Below are 25,160 nucleotides of genomic sequence, written 5' to 3'. Positions count from 1 at the left end.
GCCACTCATTCCCTCCTTCCTTGCTGCCTTTCTTTCCTCTCAGCCCACAAATAGAGAGGCCACGCTAATAGACCTCCCTCAGGTCTCCTGTCCCTCCACTCCTCCCTCTCCTCCTCCCCCTCTCCCCTCCCTCACTCATTCCTCCTTTACTCAGCCAGTCCCAGATAAGAAGGGGGCAGAGGCTTTTCTCTACGGCCACTTCTGAAACTGGAGCCACCAGAACAGGATGGGAAAGAAAAGAGATTGTGTTTTTACTCTGGTCTTTGTTTTTTGATTGCTGGACATTTGAGGATTGAGAGCCCCGTGTTAGTTTTTGTTTCATTTTGTGTGTTAAACATCTCTTTTATTCTCTGAATTAGCTCATTTTCATCATCACGCCCCAATCCTCAAATAATTTTTACTTCTTTTTCCCTCTCTCTCTTTCATCTTGTTAGCCTTTCCATTTGGCCAGCACAGAGGTGAGACCATCCTGAAACACCTTCATCGGCGTGACGAACACAGACAGAGGAAAGAAGGTGGTGGATCCCAGGTGTTGACATCTGGCTGTGTTTCAGGAGACGCTCTGAGAGAGAAGCCCAACAGACTTGGAGCAGAGTCAGAGCTCATGCATTGAGTGGTGGGTGCAGACGCATCATCCACACAGATGTTTTCATAAAGTGAATTGGGGTCAAAGCGTGAACGAGCTTCTCTTGACCCTCTTCACACTGAGAGAAAAACCTTTGGTACTAAGGAGCGTCATGCAGGGTGTAAATCTCAGCTGGTGGTTTCTGGTCCTCCTGCTGCTCTGGACCTTTGCAGTCGTAGCTGATTCAGCCAGTGTCACGAGCTCAGAGCGAGGAGGAGTCGGACGGAGCCAGAGGAGAGGAGGAGGAGGAGGTGCAGAGAAGAAAAAGAGGTACCACCGCATCCAACATGGCCAGTGCAGCTACACCTTCATCCTCCCAGAGCTCGATGGCTGCCAGGCTGCAGGATCGACTGAGCAATATGGTTCCGCTCGCAGCAGGACCAGCGTCGTGCAAAGAGACTCGCCAACGATGGACGGCGACTGGCCGACCCAGAAGCTGCAGCACCTGGAGAACACAATGGAGAACAACACACAGTGGCTGCAGAAGGTAAGAGACCGACGGGCCCCTTGTGTTCTCGTATCTTTCATACTCCTCTGGAGAAAGCACCAGTTTGGACAGCTGCTCGTGAATGTTCAGATGCATCAGCAACAATACATGGACCAGTGTTCTGACTGCACAACACAACACTCCAGCAGTTGTGTATGTTTGTTTGTGCTGCTTTTGCAGAGAAATTTCAGCCTAACGAGCAGTTAATTTGGGACAGATTGTCCAATTGATGACTAAAATCCCAGCTGGGAAAAAGCAAGTTTTTGGGTCAGCAGTTAAAATTAGTGGAAGGTCATGGGTAAAGGTTAATGTTTGTGTTGTGTGATGCCAGGAAACGTCCCCATAAGCGATATAGTACAGTGTGTGTTGTTGTTTCGAGGTTTTGCAGCTCAGTTTGTGGCTCCGATCAAAGTTTGGGCTTATGACTGTGGATGAGTGGCAGCTGGTTTCAATCAGGAGAAGCAGTGAGTGTTTCCTCCTCACAGACTGTAATTCTCCCATCTGATTCAGCACAGCTCAGACTTCACAGGACAAACACATCGTTCTCTGCCTGTTAAGCTTCAGCTTTTCTGTTGTATTTCCTGAGTGAAACGTTCACATAATAGAACCGACACCAGGTCAGCGACGAGCGACAAAAATATAAATAAATCAATGAAAACTAAAATCATGTTCTTTTTGCGTTTTGGCATTCATTGAGTTATTCATCCCTGTGTGTTTATATTTGTATTTGTATTTGTGTGTCTGGATGTTAATTGGTCTGAAGTTCTCTTGTCGTCCCCTTCAGGTTGTTGATATTGCGACTGTTTGTGTTCATATATGTTTTCTTTAGAGATGGCGTGTTGCATCCACCCTCGCTTGTTAAGAACAGAACTTGTTTCTATGACGACAGTAAACTTTCACAGTCTTCATTCAATTGTCCTGTTAAAACTAGATGAGTCGTTTTTTGAAGGCGTGTCACTGAAATTGATGTGTGGAAGGTGAGGCCATCACGGGAGGAGCGTTTTCTTCGTTTTAACGACAGATTTAGCTCCGTTTGGACGATGGCCGAGGCCCGGGAACCTGTTCTCCACGTCCACACTCAGAGAGCATCAGTCCAGCTCTGCTGACGTGCAGACTGAGGTGATTTCAGTGCAGCAGGTGATGTTGATTCATGAAATCAGATTTGGGAAGGCGTCTGTGTGGGGAGTTGTCATTCATCATCATTAGCACCGTATAAACGTTACAGAAGACTGAGAGTGTGAATAATGTGTGTGTGTCAGAAGTCTCACAGGAGGAACAGCTGAGTTATTTATCTTTCTAAATCCGTCACGACTCCCACAGAGCTGACATGTTCATTATTTGAAATTCTAGGTTAAATTCCTGCACTGAGCTTGAACGTGCACCCTGAAGATGATTGTATAACGTGGCTGCATCTGTTTCTAACTTAATCAAGGAGCTTCATCTCACTTTGTTGATGGTGGTGTGGAGACGTCTCAGCTTACAGATGGAGATGAAGAGAAGTCAATGAACCGCTGATTCATAAATAACTGATGTACCAAATCAGTTTCCAACAACACAAATGAAATCAGAGTGGTTGAATTTACACGAGCTGATTTAACTCTCCGTGTTGGACAAACTTTAAATAGGAGGTTTCAACTCTTGGTCCAGGCTCGTTTAGATGTTGAATGAATCATTCAAATTAGAAGAAATAAAACATAACATGATATAACATTCGACTGAACCACATTTACTTTGAAAATTTAAAGGCCAATAACTTATTGTTTGAGTTTTAATCACTCCAGTTCTACAAAAGATATCAAAATACAGCACATTCACATTTTAAACACATAACTCTGTCTTTTGTTTTACAGTTTTACAATTCAAATGTTCAAATGTAACTGTTTCCATCTTGAGAGTGAAAATGTGGAGCTGCAGCTTGTTTTCACTTCAGCTGGCGGGTTTTGATCTTTACATGATTTTCTCTGTGGGGAAGGATGAAGGACTGAACCCCTGAAGAAAGATCTGCAAAGTCTGATTCCAGAGCTTCTTTAGATGAAAACTCAGAGAGCAGAGTCACTGTGAACCACCCACACTGAGGTCTGCAGCACCCGGCAGGAGAGACACCTGACCTTTAACCTTTCACCTCCGGAGTTCAGTCAGAGTCGTTTCTCAAAATCTAATCGTCCTCTGAGCCCAAAACATCAGTCCAGTTTGTCAGCATCGTCTCATCAGAGCTTTAATTCAATTCAGACAAAAGATAACGACGTCTCCTCGTTTTGTCTTTGTCGCTGTTATCTCTCTCCTCCTTCTTCAGTCGCTGCATCAAAGCATTTTAAGGCTTTTTGAGGTGAAAGTGAATTAAATCCCGTACCAATTCATGTATTTCACTTTTCCTGAAAAGCTCCAGCCACCGTTGTAATATCAGCAATCGAGAGTGCACAAAACGTCAGAAAGGAAAAGAAAAGAGAAACTTGAACAAGACAGTTTCGGTTTTTTTCGCTTGAAAAACATTTAATAAGGAACGAAAAGGACGCTGATTGATTTTCTGTGAGTTTCAGCTGTTTTGTGTCTTTTGTGGACAGCAGAAGTCGTCGTCCTCCTAACTTTCTCAACAGTCCTGGAACAAACAGCTGTGTCGTGTCAGGCCGCAGTAAAAAGAGACAGCAGAATCATGTTCAAATTCTTCCCAATATTTGCGTTTCTCGTGTGGTCACTGGTGGCAAATGTTTTCCCTCAGCGCAGGAAGTCACAAATCACGTTAGAGTCGGGCTCCTTCGCTCCGGTCAGGACGATGGAGCAACCCAACAGCTGTGACCTGAGCGCTGAGCGGAACCATCAGGTGAGGCACCGCTGGACGGTCGACGTTAGCGCTGACGAGAAGCAGTTCAGGATGCAGTCTGACGTGTTTCCTGAGGTTTGCTAACCATCATCACCATCATCAGAGCAGATCTGTAAATTCAGTGAATTTCGATCAATCTGCAGCTGAAAGTCGCTTCAAATCACATCCACATGTTCATGATTACACAAGTCTGTTTCTGTTCCTCACATCAGGCCAAAGTGCCAGTGAGTCTTTCTCCAGTTTCACCGGTGGCTGTGATTCTCTGGTTTCACGGGGCAGCGAGGCCTCAGCAGCAGTTTGGTGGTCTCTGAGAGAGTCGCTCTGTAAACAGCAGTAAGTGGAGTCGTTAACAGGGGGCTTGTTTAGCTTTCTGCCAAATGACTGACTTCAAATGGACCTGTGCCGGAGCGACCCGGAGAGGGACAGGAAAGCTACTGTAGTCAGATCACATCATCTGCTGCTACTTCGGTACGACGCTTTGATGTGGCCAGAGGTTGTTTCCACGATAACCTGCTGAACAGAAACAAAGAGAAAGAAAAACACTCAAATCTGTCAGGATAAGACGAAGAAAGGAGGATTTTAACCAAACTGACTTTTAATCACTGCAGGATCAGAAAAAAAACTTCCTCAGCTGAGAACTGAATGTTCTGCTTTTTATGGGAATACCAATTTTCATGTGGTGGAAATATTCTAATTAACTTTAAGTGATATGTTCATATGTGCCTCATCAGTAACATGTTTATGGCACAAAAAACACTGTAGCTGGTGAATGTTTATTATAATTGAATTACAGAAAAACCAAGTGTTTTATAAAACAAACCATCAGTAACATTTACATGCTGCAGGTTTCTTTTCAAAGTTAAATATAATAGACATTAAAATACATATAGGGAAATGTAACAGTTAGCTAATAAAATAAAAGGAAACAACGATTTGTTTGTCAGAACAGGCGACATCACATTTACACAAACGTTTTCGTACTCATCGCAGCCGGCGTCATGTTTGGGAGGGGATGAGTCACAGGAAGGGGGCAGCTCATCGGTGGGTGGAAGAGATGATCAGTAAACATTTCAGCCAATCGTTTGATTTCCGTCCTCTTTGTCTGCCTCTGCATATTCTCCTTCGTCCAGGTCAAAGTCATATCTGGCCAACAGTTGAATGGAACACACCTGGACGTAATGCAACGCAGCCGAAGCCCAGTTGTGTTCGTTATGTCCCCTGTGTATGCTCTCCGTTTTCCTCTCACAGTCCTGAGGCCCTCGTCTGTCAGCTGTCAGCTGTCTTGGTTTTTGGAACCTGAAAAAACTTTTGATGGGGTCAGCGTTAGCTTCGCTCTGCAGACTCATAGTCAGACGGGAGGTTGAGTTTTGTCACCGCACCGCCTTTTAGAGGAAATTGACTTTTTGTGTTGGTTCTCGGTCAGGCTAAGGTTAAAAATGTCCTGTTCTTAGAAACATCCTGATCATGAACACCTTGGACCAGCTTTAGTTTGTCTCTTATCTGTCCTTCATAGAGACACACTGTCAGGTGTTAGTCAGTCTGATTCCTCCGATGTTCTGGTCTGTGCCCGTTTTTGTGTCTGGGATCAGTCAGGATGGGTCAGTTTGCCCGTTTTCTTGTCCAGTGGAGGAAATGGTTTATCACAGCGGGCTGTTTTTTTGTGTTTGTGGAGATCTGCAGTCTCAGAGCTGCTGGACTCATCTGGATCCAGTGGAGCGGAAATGTGATAACCATAAAATAAAACATTTTGAGGTTTTATTGTTAACTTGATGAGACGAGATAAAAATGACTCCATCAAATGATGTGAGCTTAAACAGCAGGAAGTGTTTGTGGTCAAGAGTGGAAGATTGTGTTTGTGTGGCTGTTGTATAGACAGGCATCATTCACAGAAACACTGTTCACCTCCTGGATTTTTATCCTCTGTGCAGCTGCTCTCTGACCACATGTGGTTCTTTTCAGGCTGATTTCTGGACCTTTAACTGCCCCATAAAAAGGAAACTATCCGGCTTTACAGAATTCTCTTTTTAGTGGGAGCCAGGTCGGCCTTCTGTATCTCTGCAGCTGATTACGGCACTTTTTATCAACACACTGAATCTGACCAGCTGCTGAAAGGACAAAGACAACTGAGGCTTTTACTTTGAAATCCTCATAATGATCCAGATGGTCCTGCTGAATTAGAATTTTAAAAAGGCAATAATTTATACTGAATTCTTCACATTATAAATATTTGGCATCTGGTTGGATGTTTTTCACCAAATGTTTATTTTCAGATTCACTTTCTGACTCATGTACAACATTAACCCTCAAAGACCAAACGAGACGTCGACACAAAGTTTATAATCACATCGTTTTCAGGATGCCAATTTTTTAGGTCTGGGCAGGTTTTTGTTTGAGGCATTTATCTGTTTTTGAAGCTGAGAAATAAATCTTTAGTGACAGTTGTGATATTTCAGTCTGAAGAGATGAAGCTTCAATGGAGATGATGATGGAGGAAGATAGATGAGAACGTATCAAAGTATCAGGTTTCATTATGAAATCTATCCAAGTGTGAGTCTGTGTGTGAAACAGACCAGAACGAAAACAGAAGAATGAAACAGAGAACGACACGTTTCCCCGTAAATCACTGCGCACAACGAAGAGGAAACAAGAGGCACTGGAGGAGGAGACTAATGCTGAGGCTGCAGACATGCAGCTCTGAGAGTTTAACCAGTTCATTAGAGCCCGTTAAACATTTATCAGCTGCTTTCACACATTTGATAAACAGCAGCCTGAACACCGTGTGGCTCTGAACGATTCATTCATCATCATATTATCACGTCAAGTGAACACGTTCATTCTCTGAAGCCGAAAACTGCTTACTTAATCAGCTAGGTCAGCTAATACAGACACTGTTAGCAGCTAATTAGAGCTAACGTGGATAAAATAAAGTCAATGAACAGAACTTTAATCTTTATTAACATGTTTTCAGTTTTTAGTTGAGTTAAGGAGGAAACTGGCTCCAGAGACCAGAACAGTTTCTCACATGAGAAGGACTTCAGATCCTCAGTGTTGGTTCATGTTTCGGACTCGGACAGAGACCCGTAAACCAGAGTGTGTGTGTGTGTTCATGGAGAAATCCATAACATGATTTCAGATTTGTTATGTTGTGTTGTGCAGCTGCTTTTTGTCTCTCTGATTTTCTAAAGTCTCTGAGACCTTTTAATGATGTGTAAGTAAACCCAGATACTGAGATACGTTACACAAACACACACTTTTCTTCTAATCAGCTGATCTATTGAATGACTATGATTACACACATGTATGAAAACACGTGCTCCAACAACGTGAATCCACATTGTGTATGCTCACACACCGCACACACATCGTCCCCTCTAATCAGCTGATTCCCTCTGGACGTCCATATTTACTGTTCATTTGTCACTTAGTTTTTCCCAGAGAAAGGCTGCTGTCAGCATAACAGCTGGAGCAGAAACAAACCCACACTCCGGAGATGTCCAGTCCACCTGCAGGCCTCTGAAGCAGGAGCTGCTGATGAGAGCCGCAGTAGAAGGTGTGAAAGGCAGCAGCTGGTTGTTGAAGAACACCTCCGTTAACTTTTTCTATTTATTTAGCTCTTATTTAGGTTTATTATTCATAATAATAATGATAATAAATCATAAATCTGCAGAGCTGAAAACACTCACACACTGTGTGCTGATCTGGTGTCAGCATTAAGAGGCCACTTTTTAAAGTGGATCGAGACGCTCTGGACTCAGTCTGCGTCTGCTGCCAGGACAGGTGGCCAAGTCAAACACGGATCTTCTGATATTTCATCTCGATTAGCAGCAGAACCAAAGTGATTTTGCTTTCTGCCTCAGGCCAAATAGAACAAGCGACAATCAGTCATAGTGTGTAATAGTATACAAACAAAAAGCTGGAACCACACAAACACAGCCGAAGATGGACACTGATATTTAATCACTGACATCTTTTGGAGAGTGTTTGTGTTCTTGGGGTAGCGCAGTACGTGCCGTCTGTGTTTGTAACGATTATTCAACCTGTCGTCGAGCGCTCAGGCTGCCACCATCCATTCAGGCTACTTAGCGCTACGTGCCGTCTGACGATGCAGCAGCCAGCTCTGCTTTCATTCAGCTTTCTTTGGGCCCAATTCTGAAAATAAGCCATAATGATGTGAAGAATGATAAAACAGAGACGAGCTGGGAGATCACAGCGGGAAAGGAGGCCGCTGAATAAAGACCAGAAGTGAATGGAGAGGCCCGAGATCCAAAGTCCAGATGTTTGGTTCTGTGACGTCACTCACACGTCTCTAAAGGGCAGCAACCAAAAAGCTGGCTGCTCCAGAGCTGTGGAACCGAGTCTGCAGTCCACGACTAGACTGAGTAATGGACCGGGCTACAGCAAGGAATGGTGACCGCCCAGACCGGGCCGGACCGGAGACCAGAGACCAGACCGGACCAGAGACTGGGCCGGACCAGAGACCAGAGACCAGACTGGACCAGAGACCAGACCGGACCGGACCAGAGACCAGACACCAGACACCAGACCGGACTGGACGAGACCGGACCGGAGACCAGAGACCAGACCGGACCAGAGACTGGGCCGGACCGGAGACCAGAGACCAGACCGGACCAGAGACTGGGCCGGACCAGAGACCACAGACCAGACCGGACTGGACCAGACCGGACCAGAGACCAGAGACCACAGACCAGACCGGACTGGACCAGACCGGACTGGACCAGACTGGACCAGAGACCAGAGACCAGACCGGACCAGAGACCAGAGACCAGACCGGACCAGAGAACGGGCTGGACCAGAGACCAGAGACCAGACCGGACTGGACCAGACCGGACCAGAGACCAGAGACCAGACCGGACCAGAGACCAGAGACCAGACCGGACCAGAGAACGGGCTGGACCAGAGACCAGAGACCAGACTGGACCAGAGACCAGAGACCAGACCGGACCGGACCAGAGACCAGACACCAGACACCAGACCGGACTGGACCAGACCGGACCAGAGACCAGACCAGACCAGAGACCAGAACAGACCGGACCAGAGACCAGACCAGACCGGACCAGAGACCAGAGACCAGACCGGACCAGAGACCAGAGATCAGAACAGACCGGACCAGAGACCGGACCAGACCGGACCAGAGACCGGACCGGACCAGACCGGAGACCCCAAAGACTAGAACGTGACGTCAGGACGTCCCGCATACAAAATGGAGGCAGACAGTGTGCGGATTTGTTTTATTTTTCTTTTAATTTTTTTGATTTTAAGCCGATTCTGAATCGTAGTAAATCGATTTTTTTGGCACAGCCCGTTGCTGTCAGCGGTCATCATGTTCCAGCTGATCCGTCTACGTACACGTATGTTTGAAGATCGACCAGGTGTCAGCAGCTTCTGGTCTGAACCTCCATCACGGTCTGCAGTTTGAGCACATGTTCGGTTGTGAGCGAACACCCCGACACTTTGACACAACACAGCTACACACCCACAAACACACAGCCTGCAGACACACTGGGGCGGGATTGGAAACCATTATTTTGCCATTACTTTGGTTTTCTCAGGGGGTCGAGTGATAAACATTTCAAAATGTCTTCATCTGTCTGGTCCAAAGAAAATGTTGTGTTAAGTTGACGTTGTGCAGAAGGTGAATGGCAACACCTAAATATATTTCAGCCAAGGTTTGGAGGCGGCGGAGGGTGGACGGTTCCACCACCGAACCCCTGAGGTTCAGGGATCAAACGTTATTTAGTCTGACTGCAATTCTTCCAGGAACAGGCGTGTTTTCAAACAGCCAACATGAGCAATGTGTTCAACCAGAGACACACGGAGACATGGGCGACACTTTACCATCCTTTACTTTGAAGTGTGCCCCCCCCCTCACCTCACACGCCAACGGGGGCCACTGTAAACCGGTCCCCTCCCTCTGTGGGTCCTCCTGAGACCCCGCACTGTTTCGTCTTCTTAGCTATAACCCAACACAACCAAAATATCAGGGCTGATAAATAACGAAGCATCAAAAGGAGGCTCAACCTGACCACTGCACCAGGTGAACCACCAGAACCTGGACCAGACTGCCTCCAACTGAGGAGAACTTCAGCTGTGAGGACGGATATTTCAGCAGGATCAGCTCGGACTCTTGTTGTTTTTCAACATGTTGGACACTTCCACTGGAGGTCGAACAAACCAAATCACCAGTCGCTCTGGCCCAAGTTAAGAAGGACATCCCAGTCTGACGCCAGCAGGTAACCAGTGGGATTCTGATTCTGTTTATTTGGAATCCACACAGTTGGAGTATTGGTGGATGAGCCACCAAAGTGATGTGCTGCTGTAGTTTGGTGCAGCAGCTGTGTTTCTGTACCAACATCTGAGCCGGCACATCGTCAGCTCACCGCCGTTTGTTTTTTCAGTTTAACACAGTGAGACCTTTACAGCATCACAAATAAACCTGCAGCACCCAACAACTGAGCAGGAGGCCGGAGTCACGACCACACAGCTGATTCACACCGTCCACGGGACCGGCTGATCAACGTTGAGCCGTTACACAGCAGCAAAAACAAACTAGATCCACCTCAACATCAGTTTCTGTGAACTCAACCTGACCAAACATCACGTCAGGCACGACCAGAACAAAGGCAGAGCTCTGTTTTTTAGCGTTAATTCCACTCAGTTGTTCAGATCAGTGGACCTTTGATTACAGTCCGTCATGGAAAAGCTTTCATTTCAAGGCTTTTGTGGAGCTCTGTAGACTTTGCTCTGTAGTTTTTTCAGATGAGTTCAGTTGAGTAATTTCTCACCGAGGTGAAATAACTTGTTACTTGTGAGTATTTTCTTTGACTCTGTGCTTTGTGTTTGTTTATGTGAGCCTGAGAGAGGAATCTCTCCTCTTGGCCCAGCGCTGCTCTTTCCCTCTGAGCCACCGGGTCACAGCACTCAGGCCCAGTTTGGGGGAAGCCAGCACCATCTGAATTGCAAAGAAAACAGAAAATCCACTTCAGGCTCAGTTCGAACTTTATGATAACACGTAATTAATCGGCTGGAATCTGCTGGCGCAATCAAACATGGCCTCAACCCTGCGTCTCTGAGTAATTACAACTTAAGGACAGAGAAGATGAGGTTGTTGGGGGGTTTTTTACTCCGAGTTCCCTCCTATGAAGAAACAACAGACAGGGAGAGCGTCCGATGTGGAGACGTGACTCCAGACGTCACTGTCAAAGATGGAGGATGAGAACGGACGGAGAGTCTGATCAGTTTATCACTGAAGTCAGTTTCATGTCGGACAGATCAGCTGATTCTGCAGTTTAAGGAGGAAACAGGAAGAAGGAGGAGTAAAAACTTAAAGATCAGCTGATGTTTGGAAGTGGATTCACTTCATAGAGTTAATCCATCCAGAATGTGTCCATTTGTAAGACAGTTTTCTCCTCTGGGTCACTGATCTGCCCTAGTTAGCTCCTCACAGTCTCTCCTAGTCAGTCCTGCTAGGAGACCTGGTGCATTGTGGGTAACATGGTTTCTGTTTCAAAATAGATCAATATGTACGGTGTTGAATCGGATCATTTGAAAAGCACCAGCTGCCAAATCTGCTGTTTTTCTTTAACATATTTCACCGACAGTTTTACAGCCACCAGTTCACATTAAACACACACACTCACAGCTCTGCAGCTGACCACACACGTCAACCACATCGGTGAGATTTACTTTGAAATGCCATTTAAAAAAAAAGCTTTTATTTTCTAAGCCCTGCACAGGAAGTTGGACACAGCGGGAGTGTCACACGATAAAAGCATCAGTTAGACGCTGCCGTTTGGACCTGACCGCCATCGAGCCATCGGCTTCTGTCTGGTTAAACAAACTGGGAAACCCTCGATGCTTTAATCAAACCAGTCGAGAAAAAGTTCCTTTGAGGTTTGATTCTCAGTCCGATTCCTCTTCATCTGAACTCATGCTCACATACCTAATGTCTGAATGCACCACGAGCCAAAAGTTATGACTTCCTGTTGTGTCTGAGGTTTCAGTTGAGTCTCTTTAACTGACCTGATCTTCGGCCTCCAGCGTTTGATAGTTAGCAGGCTGATAACTGCCGACATTTAACTGGAAAACACACAATTAAATCAGTGTTTGAATTTAATACTGAAAACAGCTCTGCGTCTCTGAGGCCTCTGACAGCATCATCACAGTGTCACTTTAGAAGCAAACAACTCATTTACTCATTTCATGAAAATAATCCTCGTATTGACGTCATCACCTCGTTGTTTTTTCCTTCTCTGCTGCTGTAACGTCTCCGAGCCCAGACACGAACCAGAAATACCAAAGTGACCCAGACGGAGCCTCCTGCAGCTCAGTCCATATTCACATTCATTTGTTCCAAATACATGTGTGAGGTTCTTTGTCACTGACTCTGAAGGGCAGAGTCTGTTTACCTGTTATGAGATTCTAGATCAGACCAGGACGGAGCTTCAGATCGTTTTCTTTTGTATGTTAAAGTCTTCTCGTTTTACCTGAGTTTCAATCACACTTCATCTTCCTCCTCTCATCATCAGGCTCTTTTTTTGTCCTCTGATTTCTCTCCCAAAACGACCGTTACACACTTTAGGACTGTGAAGTCAAAAGGAGTCAAACTGCTGACGGTTTCTTCTTTCGCTGTCATTAAATAACTGAGAACTCTGAATTAACATTTCTATTTAAAACAACTGAAGGGACCCCCCTTTCTGTCGGGCTGCATCTGGGGCCCAGAGCCAGAGGTTGAGACACATCAGATGACAAATAGACAAGAAGAGGAAACAGAGAGAGACTGAAAGTGAAATGAATCTTCTTTCCAAAAGGCCGACAGATCTGTTATCGGAGCAGACAGGCTGTTATCAGCAGGACGATGAAACACTCTGTGTGTGTGTGTGTGTTTCCCAGTTTAAAGAGCCGTTCATCACTCCACAGCTGTGAGTTGGCACGGGGAGAAGTTGAGCAGTGGAGGGCAAAGGGAGGACAGAGATGAAGAAGGAGGGAGAGGAGGAGGAGAGGAGAGAGTGGTGGACGTGTGAGGGAATCTAAAGATGGAGGGCGAGATATCAGATGAATAACAGATGAAAGTGAGGAGGTGTGAGCGAATGGAGGGAAGAAAAGAGGGAGAGATTCCCAGTGACTCGTGGCCGAGAGCCAAACTGACCACAACCTCACTGAGCTTCTTGGAAAATCTCTTCTTGTTCTCATTCTTCTCTCTGCAAACACACACACATGCTGGCCTGAGGCCAAACACCACAGCCTCTACAGGGACTCAAACATTCCGCCTTTATCAGCCCGAAAACCAGTCAAGTCCAAACTTGCTCTCCGTCGTCGGCTCTTTGGGGATGGCAGGTAGTCAAAACCAAAACTCTGATGGTATCAGATGTTTGAAAGGCTCCTGCGGGAGGTAATGATGAGGAAAAGCAGGAGGGACGGAGGAGCGAGAGGGAGAGTAAGATGGACGGCATACGAAAATGAACAGAACACAGCGAATCCATGAACCTGATGTTTCCCCGTTCGTGTTTCTGCATCATGTGACTCCAGCGAAGACACCTGATAAAAGACAAACTGGAATAAGTTGACTGATTCTGACTTCTGCTCCACTGTCACCATCTTGGCAGCGTCTGACGCCTGGCATTATAAAAGTTCTCCATATTACTCGACCCGTCCGCCCAGCGCCGTCTGTTCAAACACGGCGCCATGACAACAGAGGTCATTCGTATTAAACACAGCATAGGTAATAAACTCAGATCCAGGGTTGTTGTGAAGGAAATATGGGGTGACCCAGTGGACTCTGAGCAAAACCTGGCCAGTGTTGGTTTACTTTGTTGATGCAGGACATGTTTGGACAAAAATAACTAAAATAAAAGTGAAGATTTTCTCGTTCACTGACTGTCTCTGAAGCTGAAGTCTGAAACATTCCTTCTGTTTAATGACCATCAGTCATGTGATCGATCGTCTGATCAGCAGTCCTGAAACCTGATAATGTTCGTAAAGACACACACAAACAGCTGATTGTTGAGAGTAGTTCTACATTTGTGTTTGAATGTGCGCAAGTTCTTTCTTAATCATACAAAACACACACACACACGCTGTTTCCCATCTGGTCCTGATTGTGGAGATGATTGAGATGTTTGTCGCTGCTCGTTTGTGGGACTGTAGTTGAGACACTAACACGCACAGACTCACTCTGAGTTGTGTCAGACTGTCAGTGTTGGGGATGAAACACACAACAGATGGGTCATTAGACTTAAGTATTCAGTGACACAACAAAGAATAACAAACTTTTTTTAATCTTTTCTGGACATCTAAATATTTATTTCAGAGCAGTTGATCTATTTTCCTCGAACTCACTTTTCATTTCCTGTTCCATTTACATCAGTGATGTTTCAAAATAAAACAACTTCAGGAGGAGATCCATCTATGATCTTTAGAAAATCAGACTCTTAACTGCCCCTTTAGTTTCTGAGCTTTTATTTTAAAGTTTCCAGTTCGTAATCTGGGCGTCGGCCATCTTTGTGACACAGTTTGTCAATCATCTGGTAGCCACGCCCTCATTGCATTAAGGTGAAGGCAAAGTTTGTGTTGAGTTCGTTAGTGTCCATCATCCTTTTCTGGCTGCAGACTGAAGGAGAACCATCTGTAACACCGAGAAGATTTAATTTGAACTTGGTACATTTTATTGCTTTGTTTGTGTTTGGCCCATGAGTTCTCATGTTGGCGTCCTGTAAGAGCACAATAACAGGACTAAGTTGGGTCTAATCCACTGTGTTCCCACTCCTACATCCATCATAAATTAAGTTTTCCTGTAAAAAGCATCAAAAAATGAGCTGAGGGTTAAAGCTGCATCTGTTTTTACTTTCTCTCTGTGTTCTACAGCACAAAAATAAACTGGACATGAAGTTAGAAACACTTGTTTGCAGAAATGCACATGCTGCACTTGGTAACATTTACACAGGGTTCTTGCAGCCGTGACAGCTTTTGCAGGCGTTCAACATAAACACATAACGGGAGAAGTGAATGTCGTCCCGTGGAGATTTTTCCATTGCTGTCCCTGCATGAAACCAAAACAACCGTGACGTCCTGGATTTAACGACACCAGAGTGACCCTGACGTCCCGCTGATGGACGGAGGACGTTCTCTCACACATGCAGATATTTGGCTCAGGTGCTTCACTCAGTAGATAAAGGGGGCTGGATCTGGCCTGTTGATCATACTGGAATTAGCCCCGCCCCCTAACCCCTCCTCTTTCCCGCTAAATGAACATCGGAGACCATAAACTCATCAGGGAGGAGGAGGGACATTTTCCCATAGACTTCAATACAATGGAGGGCCATACAGTGTAACAGTGAGCTGTTAGCCTCTGACTGCACCTGAGACGTTACAGCAGGAGAACTCAGGTGGACTCCATAAATACCAGCGTCCCCTGCAGTCATGTGACCTGGTCAAAATGCTGATCTTTGCCTTTTTCACCGCCGACGAAAGCCAGATGTTAGTTTGTTTTGTTTTTTGACCGATGGAAAAAGAGCTTTACAGTCCAGTGAACACAAAGTCAAATATTTACCCCATTTTAGAGATTTCTTTGTTTTTCATAATCCCTGATTTGTTGTTATGCAGCCAACATGATTGGCTCTGTGACCCCCCCCTGAATGGATGACCGCCCCCATGACATAATTCTTGGAGCGGTCCAGTCTGATCTGGTTCCCTTTCTGGATTGAAGTAGTTATTATCCCCTGAAGTAAATTATGAAACTGCTGACTCTGATTTATTGGCCAAGAGTTAAACTGCTCAGTCCAGTACGAGGTGAGAATCGCCCCGTTCTTCCCGACAGCACCGGGATCACACTGTTACTGTTCTCTGGTGTTTTAGAAAACACCTGTCAGGAGGTTGGATGAAGGTGGATACGGAGCAGAGCGACTGAAAGCAGCAGGCCACTTTTATGAAGTAAGGAACGTTTCAGGCTAACAGCGCAGCTTCATGAGCTTCATCTGCTCAGTTAAAGTGCAACAGCTAAGAATATTCCGAGTACATCAGTCGAATTTCCTCACTGTTCTTCAATAAATCTTCAATCTTTCAATAAATCGACTAAATTACTAAGTAAATCGTCATTTAATGTTTCTAAAAGCATTTTTATCTTTTATAGACTAAAAAGGGTTCATAAAGTTTAACAGGAGAAGTGGACTAATTATTTGTGAAATACTGGAGGGGATCAAATGATTTAACACTTTATAAACCCGAACTGAAGAACACCCAACAGGATTTTCAATATCTGGTGTTCAAAACAGTTTTACAGTTTTGATTTCTTTCACAGAAACGATCATTTCAAGTGATTTGGCTTTCACTTGACAGCCGTTATGTTGTCTTTGCCCTTCAGCGAGACTGAAATGAATACACAGCTCCTTCAGGAAACACAACCCACGGAGAAAATTCTGCCACTTCACCAGGAAATGAGATGTTGAAATGTCTGTCCACGTCACCTTTAGGGATCCTATCTGAGTTCATCGGGTGTAGCAGCTCCAGCTTCACCACCAACCACACAAACTTAATATAAGAATCCTTTTCATACCATTAAACAGGTATAATGTGAAAGGTTTGTTACCTATTTCTCCTTCATGAGAACAATCCTACTTCATCTCATGCGTACTTTCAAATGCTTTGAAGCCATTCTGTCACCGCTGAAACCCGGATTGACCCAGGGACCTGGAGATCTTCAGGCTAACGCTCTCCCAGCGGAGCTATTTCAGCCTGACAACATTAACTGCAGTTGTTCAAAACAGAGACACAAAAATGCTGTGATTCCCTGCACAGATGAAAATAAATCCATCCCGGGACGCAGGCGGAGATCAAAGGTGTGGAGGGTCGTGGACACGGACCCAGAAGTCAAGTGCAGCCGAGCTCAGAAAGGAGGCCTCAGGCGTTCAGGACTGTTCTGCTGCCAAAACATCTGGACTCACTGGAAATAGAACGAGCTCTGCGAAGAAGCGAGAACCAGCGGAGCAGAGGACTGAAGGACCAGGCAAGGCTTCAGTTTGTTGGCTTTTAATAAATGAAACTATTAAACTACTGCTCTCTGCATCCTGGACCGACCCTGATGTCCAAAGTGAGGGACTTTAGTGTCTCTGGGTAAAGGAGGTTTTGTAGGAGACCAGGTCTGAGGGCGGGGCCTCTGTGACATCACCAGCAGGTTTCTGAAGAGCGCTGACGAAGCTCAGTGGTCCAGTTCAGTCCAGTTCCTCAGAGGCCAGATCCCGACACCCTCCAGCAACTCACAGTGCACTTGTTACCCCAGACTCCTGTCGGTGCTACTTACCCGTGCGTCAGCCATGTTATCGGGGCTGTTTGGAGACCCCCCCACCTCTGTGAAGTCACACGAAGAGCCGGATCACAGCGAAGCCAACATGTGGTTCGAGTTAACATCTCAGAAACAAGCCCTCAGTACGTGGGGTTGTCTGCATACCCTCAGTCTGTGTGTGTGTAGCTTTAGCTTAAGCAGGAAATAAAGGTCAATTAAAAAGTCAGCACATCGAGTCTCCAGAGACTCAAACAAAAAAAAGAACCTGCTGAACTGATTTTCTTGTTTCTTTCAATTAATCTCATTGCTGTTTCTTCTCGTTCTCTCACACAGATGATGGATATATAAATATGTATGTGTGCCCCCCCAGACCGTCCTGCGTCAGGTGGAAGCTTTTCTTTTCATCGCTTTATCTCAGAAAGTGGAGCAGGAGGCAGAACCTCTCCGGCTCCTTCCAGCCGTTTTCTTTTGATTATTTGATTAACATCTTGCTGCGTCACAGCATGTTTTCCTCTGCCCCGGTCCAGAACTGGCCAATTTACCCCCTCGCTCAGAAAAACCACTCCAAAAAGCCACTTGGATTTGTGAGTGCTGCGATTTGTATCTCGCTACTCGTGAAAGAGTTTTGTGATGGAAAAGCTTGTTTAATCTGAATTAAAGCAGACTAAACATAATAACACTTGAGTAACTGTAATTGATCAGTGAAAATGAGTAATAGTTCTGTCAGCATGCATGAAGAGTGATGAATACGATAAAATCAACCAACCTGGATAACATCAGCAGTTATAAAATCAAAACATGATGTTGGTCAAACTGGAAGATTAGTTAGTCATGAAAAATGAGCCGTCCGTCAGCGCAGAATCAGACTCCATGTTCTTTGGTTTTCAGCAGGAAGTGATTGGACTGACAGTCAGTTTTAAGTTTTAACTTTTAAGTTCCAAAAGTCTCCTGTTTATGTCATCTTGACAATAAAACAGTGAAATTAACTTTTTCACTGTCTCGGGCAGCGAGATGAAGAGCAGGACTCTGGCTCTGAGGCAGAGAACGGTCTGATTGACGTCTGACTCCAGTGGGTCACTTAGAGTGGACAGGTCGGTTTCTCTCCTGAAGAGAAGAGCTACAGGAAGTGAACTGTGCCATTTCTCATCCGTCTCCAGCTCATCTTTGGTTGATTTCGGAGACGTGATCCTCACCAGGCTGGATGAGGCTGAACTTTCCCTCCCTGTGACTCATCAAACAGCCTGGTTGGTGACTGGACGTCCCTCTGGGACCAATCTGTTTGTTGGTGCAGTGGTATATTTATCAACTCCCTGTTCTTCTCAGTGCCACGATATCCTGGGGACCAACAGAAGGCTGGATGGATAGATTATTTATTTGTCAGAGGTCAAAGGTCACGGCGTGGCAGTGCGAGCTGGCATCAGCTGATATTCCCAGAGATGGAGAGACCTGCATCTTTATATTCCACGTTAGATTTGGTGAACTTGATCCTCAGCCAATCACAGCTGAGCATCTGGGTCTGATCCTCTCCTCTGATTGGCTGACTGGTTGCAGAGGGTCTATCTTCAGGCTGTATGGATCTTTAACCAGATTAATAGTTTTATTGATTCTTATTTTTTAGTGTCCAAGAGATGTGTTCACATTTCATTCAGCAGAGACTTATTACTTCCTGCCTCTTGGAGTGTTGGTGCAGGCGTCTGACCCTGAAGCAGTAATTCTAGTTTTATCCTCGAGGCTAAAGGTCAGAACGATGAATGATGAAACGTTTGTGTATGTTCTGCTCTTGTGTTTCTTTCACTTTTCCCTTCAGCAAGTCCTCCACTTCCTGTTTTTATGTGTTTGGTCTGCAGTTGGAGAGCTTTGTCCAGAAGACTCTGAGACGAGACGTCGCTAACATCCCGTCACACGTCGTCCACAACCAGACGGCCGCCATGTTGGAGATCGGCACGAACCTCCTCACGCACACAGCGGAGCAGACACGCAAACTCAATGTGGTGGAAGCCAAGGTAATGACCGTCAGTACCTTGACATCGGGTCAGTTTAAACACACACTGAATGTTGGACTTGGTTTTCTTCCACCAGGTCCTGAACCACACGTCTCGGATCGAGATCCAGCTCCTGGAGAACTCTCTGTCCACCAACAAACTGGAGAAGGAGCTTTTACTGCAGACGTCCGAGATCGGTCGGCTGAGAGACAAAAACAGGTAGAAGGACCAGACTCTCAGTTCAGGTCCAAAGAGCCATTTGTCTGTGATTTATATTTCATTTAACACTTTTTCTTGTTTGTTTGTTTGTTTTTTTGTATAAAAGTTCAAAAAGAATCTCAAACGGTGTCTGATGCTCATCTGCTTTATTTCCTGGTGAGAAACCTGGATCCGGCCTATCATGTCAAATCGTATCATCTCCAGCGACGTCAGTAGGAGATTCCCTGTCATCACTTCTGTTTGAGGCCACTGGAGTCGCCCCCTGATGGTTATTCCTCGATAGAACGAAGGTTTCATTCTCTGCAGCTCCCAACAGATAACCGTGACCTGTGAAAGGATTTAAGTCCTTCAGTCACCATTGAACCTTTTAGATTACATTTCTGGCAGTCTAAACCTGGATCCCTGTTTCAGACTCAGTTGTGTTGATGCAGTTTGTGTTTGTGACACGACCTCATCGACATGTTTCTGTGATTTTCCCCTGGAGGCGCCTGAATGTTGAAAATATTTTATCATAATTCTGTGACCTGAGCGAAAAGGCTTATCGGCCGTTTCACAACTGAGAGTATTTGAATGTCAAATTACAGTCGAGGGAACTAACGCCACAGCTGCTGCTGCGAGGCGCCAATATTTACTTTCACAATATTTTCACAGTTTTTCATTATGAGGTGAAGTTGGACGCTGACGCTGCAGCGAAACATCGGCTGTAATTATCAGGCGTGTTCTGTTTCCACTATCAGATACAGTGAAAGACAAACAGAGAGAGTGTGTGTTAATTTTAGCCTCTGATTTTGTTTTACTTTTAATCGACTGCATGCTCTAGTTTTAATATTTTTAGTTTTTTGTCTTGTGTGTTATGTCCACGTGATCATAAAGAAGCCAGCTCGTGAAAATTATGTTGATGAAATTTCAGTCCTGGTTGATTTGGTGCGGGTTTTTCTGGTTTTGGTTTCAGGTGTAAAAACCCTGAAATTGCTGCTTTAACAGGATCCACTTTGTGTGAACCTGATATGTAAAGTAAGTGTGAAAGTGTAAATATCCTGTAGGCAGAGCAGGAGGTGTGAACACAGCTTCTCACTTCGTTCTTTCAACCTTTTTCTTCCTTAAACTTGAAGCACAGATGCAGTTTTAGTTCAGGTGATGATACTTCTGTTGGCTCCCCAAACAGTCTGGTGTCCAGAACCACAGATCAGCTTCTGCGTGAAATCATTTCAGCATTATGGACAACTGCAGCTCAGACTCAGGTGGTCTGAATCTGCAGCCTCCTGCTGGGCTGCCTGAAACCTCCATCCTATCTGAAGGCCATCAGGAGGCGACTCCTCTGGTCTTAAAAGAAGTCAGAGTGCATTGACGTCTATGGGAAAATGTCTCAGTCTCTAGTTTACAGTCTTCAGTACAACATTCATTTTTTAAACGATGCTCTGTTCAGAGGGAAACAGAGCAGGAAGGAGGGGCGGGGCTATAATTAAATAAATTTGGGTGTTCATTTAAAAACATCAGATTTTTTATGCTAAATGAAAGATGTTTCTGACACCGCTCATCACAAACATACTGTGACTTATTAAAAGGAGAAGACAGATTTTCCCACCCGCCTCTTGCAGACCCCCCTCCCTCTGTGAAGCTGCTGCCACTCCTTCATCAGGTTTCATTCATTTGGCTCGCAGCTTGTTGATCTAACTGTGGGCTGGGTCTATTTTCAGCAGCCGCTCTGCTGGTTCAGCTGCACAGATAACGAGGCCTGTGGTTATTAATCTTCTGCTCGCTGGTTTACGGCGTTTCTGACATCAGGGAGGAACTCAGGAGGTCCAACCTCTGCTCCGCTACAGACAGATTTGTTGGACTAATAGTTTAGATTTGTGTCCTCCTCCCTGACAGGACGCATAACCCTCACATTCAGCAGTCCGATGTTTATATGAAGCATTCCAGGAGTTACGGAGTGATGACATACACATTCCCTCCTCCTACATTTCCCAGAATGCCTCTGTCCACTGTCCAGATATCAAGCTTGACCATGTCAGAGAGAGTGAAGGTCAGAAAGTGTCTCTGCTGCTGCAGGGGCATCAGGCAGGTGAGGGTAACGTTCTGTTGTGTTCTTGTCTCTTGCAGCCGTTTGGAGAATAAAGTCCAGAAGCTGGAGTCTCAGCAGAGAGGAGAGCTGGAGGACATGAGGCAGGAGAAGAACAGGCTGCAGGTACGACTGACCAGCAACCATTTTATCTATAACAGGACCATGTTCGACCTCAGAACAGATTATTTTACATAAATATTATTTAAATATGGATGAAAGAAGAGCGCTGATGCTGAAGCTGTTTGTCAGTCTGTGGTCAGGACTCAGATGTCTGCCATCGAGTCTCTGGAGAGACAGCTGAGAGTCGCCAGCAGCAACAACACGGCTCTGCAGAGACAGCAGGCTCTACTGATGGAGTCTGTCCACACACTCATTAACATGGTGTCTGCTACAGGTACACAACCACAAGCACACGCACGCTCAGATATTTGGTTGGTATTCACTCACTCGCTGTGTGTGTGTGTGTAGGGTCCCCTCCGAGGAGCCAGATGTGGAGGGACTGTGCAGATGTTTACAAGGCCGGCCACTCAGTCAGCGGTTTGTATCACATCTACATCGGCAACAGGACTGAACCACTGCAGGTACAGTCAGACCTGCAGCTGCATTGTGTTGTGTTCTGTCTACTCATCTTCCTCATCTCTGAATCTGTGACCTTGGACACCACAGCTGACTTTTTTTGGATCTCTGGATGAGGTCCTGGTTTTTGGACAGTGAGGTGTTGAAGTATTTCTGTTGTTGCCTCTGCTGTCTGAAGGTCTACTGTGACATGGAGACCGACGGTGGAGGGTGGACGGTCTTCCAGCGTCGCTTCAATGGGAGCGTGGACTTCCAGAGGAGCTGGAGCGAGTACAGGATGGTGCGTTCAGGCTCCCCTGGGACAGTTTAAGATACGATGTGGAAGGACATGCAGAGTTAACCTGAGCTCCGTCCTCCGTCCTGGTCTGCAGGGTTTTGGGGACGTGTTGGGGGAACATTGGCTGGGGAACGAAGCTCTGCACCATCTGACCAGTCAGGGTCAGTACTCCCTGAGGGTGGAGCTCAGAGACTGGGAGGGAAACTCCGCCCACTCCCAGTACGACCGCTTTACACTGGGCAGTGAGAGGCAGCAGTACAGGTGACCCACACACGACATATGATTATTGGTATATGTATACCACATTAACCCCTCCTTCGATCTGTTATGATGCATCTTAACAACTGAAACATTGAGCGGCGTAGTGGGGTAAAGGAGCAGAGTTGCCCTCCTTTCTGCCCCCCCCTGACCCGCCACTCTCACTTCAGGTTGTACTTGAGGGGCTACAGCGGCACGGCAGGAAGGCAGAGCAGCTTGGCCTCACATGGGACCAGGTTCAGCACCCGAGACCAGGACAACGACAACTGTGACCACTGCAAATGTGCCCTGATGCTGACTGGAGGTAAAGGGGGCGGAGCCTGATCCAGGTCAAACCTGTCTCTACTGTACCTGAGGTCTCATTGGGTGGAGCCTGATGATGTCATAGATCTGAAGAAAAGAGTTGTTTCTAAAACACATTTTGTTCTCAAACATGTGTCACGCACACACACACACGCACACACACCCATCAACGCCAGCCGCCAACACAAACAGCACCCCCCCATTGGCCATTAAAGTTAATCGTTCCAGTGAAACTTCGAGCTCTTCGAAGAAAATCACTGCAATTACAGAGAAGAACGACTGACAGAGCTGAAGAAGAAAAGGGGGAGGAAGAAGAGGATGGAAACGATAAAGGACACAAGAAGGAAATTTAGATATTGTTTTGATTCCTTTCACACTCCCTTCTCTTTCTCCTTCCTTTTCCTTTTCTCTCTTTCCTTTCACTCTGCTCACCCTTGTCTTTGCCCCCACCCCCTCAGGTTGGTGGTTCGATGCCTGTGGATTCTCCAACCTGAACGGGATCTACTACGCCATCGGTCACAACATCCGTAAGCTGAATGGGATCAAGTGGCATCACTTCAGAGGCCCCAGCTACTCCCTGCACTCCACCGCCATGATGGCACGACCCTACGACTTCTAACAACCCCTGATGGACCCTCCAGTTTGATGTTGGTACAGTCTTCTGGATTCTCCACCCCTCAGCTCCAGCACCAAGATGGTTTGACCCTCCAAGTCTTGGAGAAACTAATATTCAGACTTGGGGCGGGTAATCAATCAAGTGAGAAATACAGACATTTTCCCATATACTTCAATGCAGTCTGTCCACTTTTAGAAACAGTCTGTGCACTTAATTCCTGCTAGATCCCACTTCATGAATCAGAACACTTCAGAAACGCCCTGATTCCTCAGCTCTTCACTCTGAAGGAAACCAGGACGTGACTCGTAACAGCTGATGAAGACTCCGTCAACAGATGATGTTCAGCTTCTGGTTGGATACCAATAAACTGTTTTCATGAAGTTAATCAACATTTCTTTTGTTTGGCGTAAAAGAAAGTCCTGGAGCTTCCACATCTGATGGGATCTGGACTCTACTGAGCACTCTCCTGTCATCCTCCCCTGGGGGGGCCGGACAGGACGCTGAAGCTGCACAGAGCCATGACACCTGTAGATGGATGATCGTCACATTTTCAAACTTTACTGCTGAGCAACAAACTCGACAGCTTTCAGAGACTGAAGACTTCAAAAGGTAAATGTGGAAAATAACACTGAAAAAATAAAAAGAGTCAAACGTTCTGAGGCAGAGAAACATCAGACGGACGTTCTCTGATTATGTCTTTTTATTATCACTATCATCATCTTCATCATGTAGCAGCTCTGGTTGCTGGTACCACAATGTGAAAACTGGACTGGTTGTGTCTGAGTGTGTGTTTGTTTGTTATCAAGGCGCCGACAGAAATGTGTGTTTGATATTTACTGGCTGATAAAATTTCCAGTGACCAATAATTTCATCCTGATCGATCGATTCTCAACCAGGAGTTCTTCTCTCAGAACAGAGCAGTCAGAGAACATGAACACAAACACTGAACTTCTTTCTGAGAAGATCGACACCTCACTCAGCTGTACAACAAATGTGAACCACAACCAACTGTCAGTTAGCTTAGCTTAGCATAAAGACTGGAGACAGGGGCAGCTAGCAGGGCTCTGTCCAGTGGGAACTTCTGTCAGCCTGTTTACAAAGTTTCTGCTGATATGAGTCGAGTCAGTTTTATTTATGTGGTCAAGTCAACTTTGTTTCTGAAGCACGTCGAGCTGAACTCTCCAAGAACATTAAAATAAATAAAAGGAAGTCAAACAAATGTGAAAAATATAGACTGATAAAGATTTTTTTTTTTAAATCCAAACAAAGCAAACAAGCCATTATGCAAAATATCAATCTATTCCTTAAAAATACAGTAAGAGCTGATGTCTGACGTAGATGTTGGTCAGCATAGAGATGAATCTGTTCTCAGTTCAGTGTTTCAGCTCATCTCCGATGACTTGATCATTTGTGCTTCACTCTCATTAAATGCACTTTATTGAGGAGAAAATGTTTGTGCAGATGCAGTTTGGGTTTTTTTTGTGTGTTTGGTTTGTTGTTTGGTGTTGAAACTGTTTCCAGAGCCTGAAAATATTAACAACTTAACAAATAACATTTTTCCAGATTTAAACATGTTTTTTTTATTTACTGCATATGTGTAGCAAAGCTTGTCCACTAACTGTAAACAATCAGCAGAATGT

The 25,160-nt window shown here is 45.5% G+C and overlaps 1 protein-coding gene across 2 annotated transcripts; it reads left to right on the top strand.

Annotated features, from left to right (window-relative positions):
- Nucleotides 1-182: 182 nt before the first annotated feature.
- On the top strand, nt 183-25,160 carry angpt4 (angiopoietin 4). 2 transcript variants are annotated; one of them, XM_029502640.1, is made up of 11 exons: nt 183-305; nt 435-1,112; nt 19,072-19,227; nt 19,304-19,425; nt 21,529-21,613; nt 21,740-21,884; nt 21,959-22,071; nt 22,245-22,346; nt 22,438-22,604; nt 22,772-22,905; nt 23,363-25,160. In XM_029502640.1, the coding sequence occupies exons 2-11, from the start codon at nt 738-740 to the stop codon at nt 23,521-23,523; spliced, it is 1,560 nt and encodes a 519-aa protein (XP_029358500.1). In that variant the 5' UTR covers nt 183-305; nt 435-737; the 3' UTR covers nt 23,524-25,160. The 2 variants fall into 2 exon arrangements, with proteins under 2 accessions (XP_029358500.1, XP_029358499.1); XM_029502639.1 differs by having other exon boundaries at nt 21,710-21,884.

The sequence above is a fragment of the Echeneis naucrates genome, chromosome 5, assembly GCF_900963305.1.
Source record: "Echeneis naucrates chromosome 5, fEcheNa1.1, whole genome shotgun sequence".
Taxonomy (NCBI): Eukaryota; Metazoa; Chordata; class Actinopteri; order Carangiformes; family Echeneidae; genus Echeneis; species Echeneis naucrates.
This window is presented reverse-complemented; position numbering and strand designations above follow the sequence as displayed.

Bases quoted from the DNA above. Each gene is read 5' to 3' on its own strand.
- angpt4 (XM_029502639.1), top strand. From the start codon at position 738: ATGCAGGGTGTAAATCTCAGCTGGTGGTTTCTGGTCCTCCTGCTGCTC. The intron at 21,614-21,709 runs GTACGACTGACC...TATGGATGAAAG, and splicing joins AGGAGAAGAACAGGCTGCAG to AAGAGCGCTGATGCTGAAGC. The intron at 22,347-22,437 runs GTGCGTTCAGGC...CCTGGTCTGCAG, and splicing joins GCTGGAGCGAGTACAGGATG to GGTTTTGGGGACGTGTTGGG.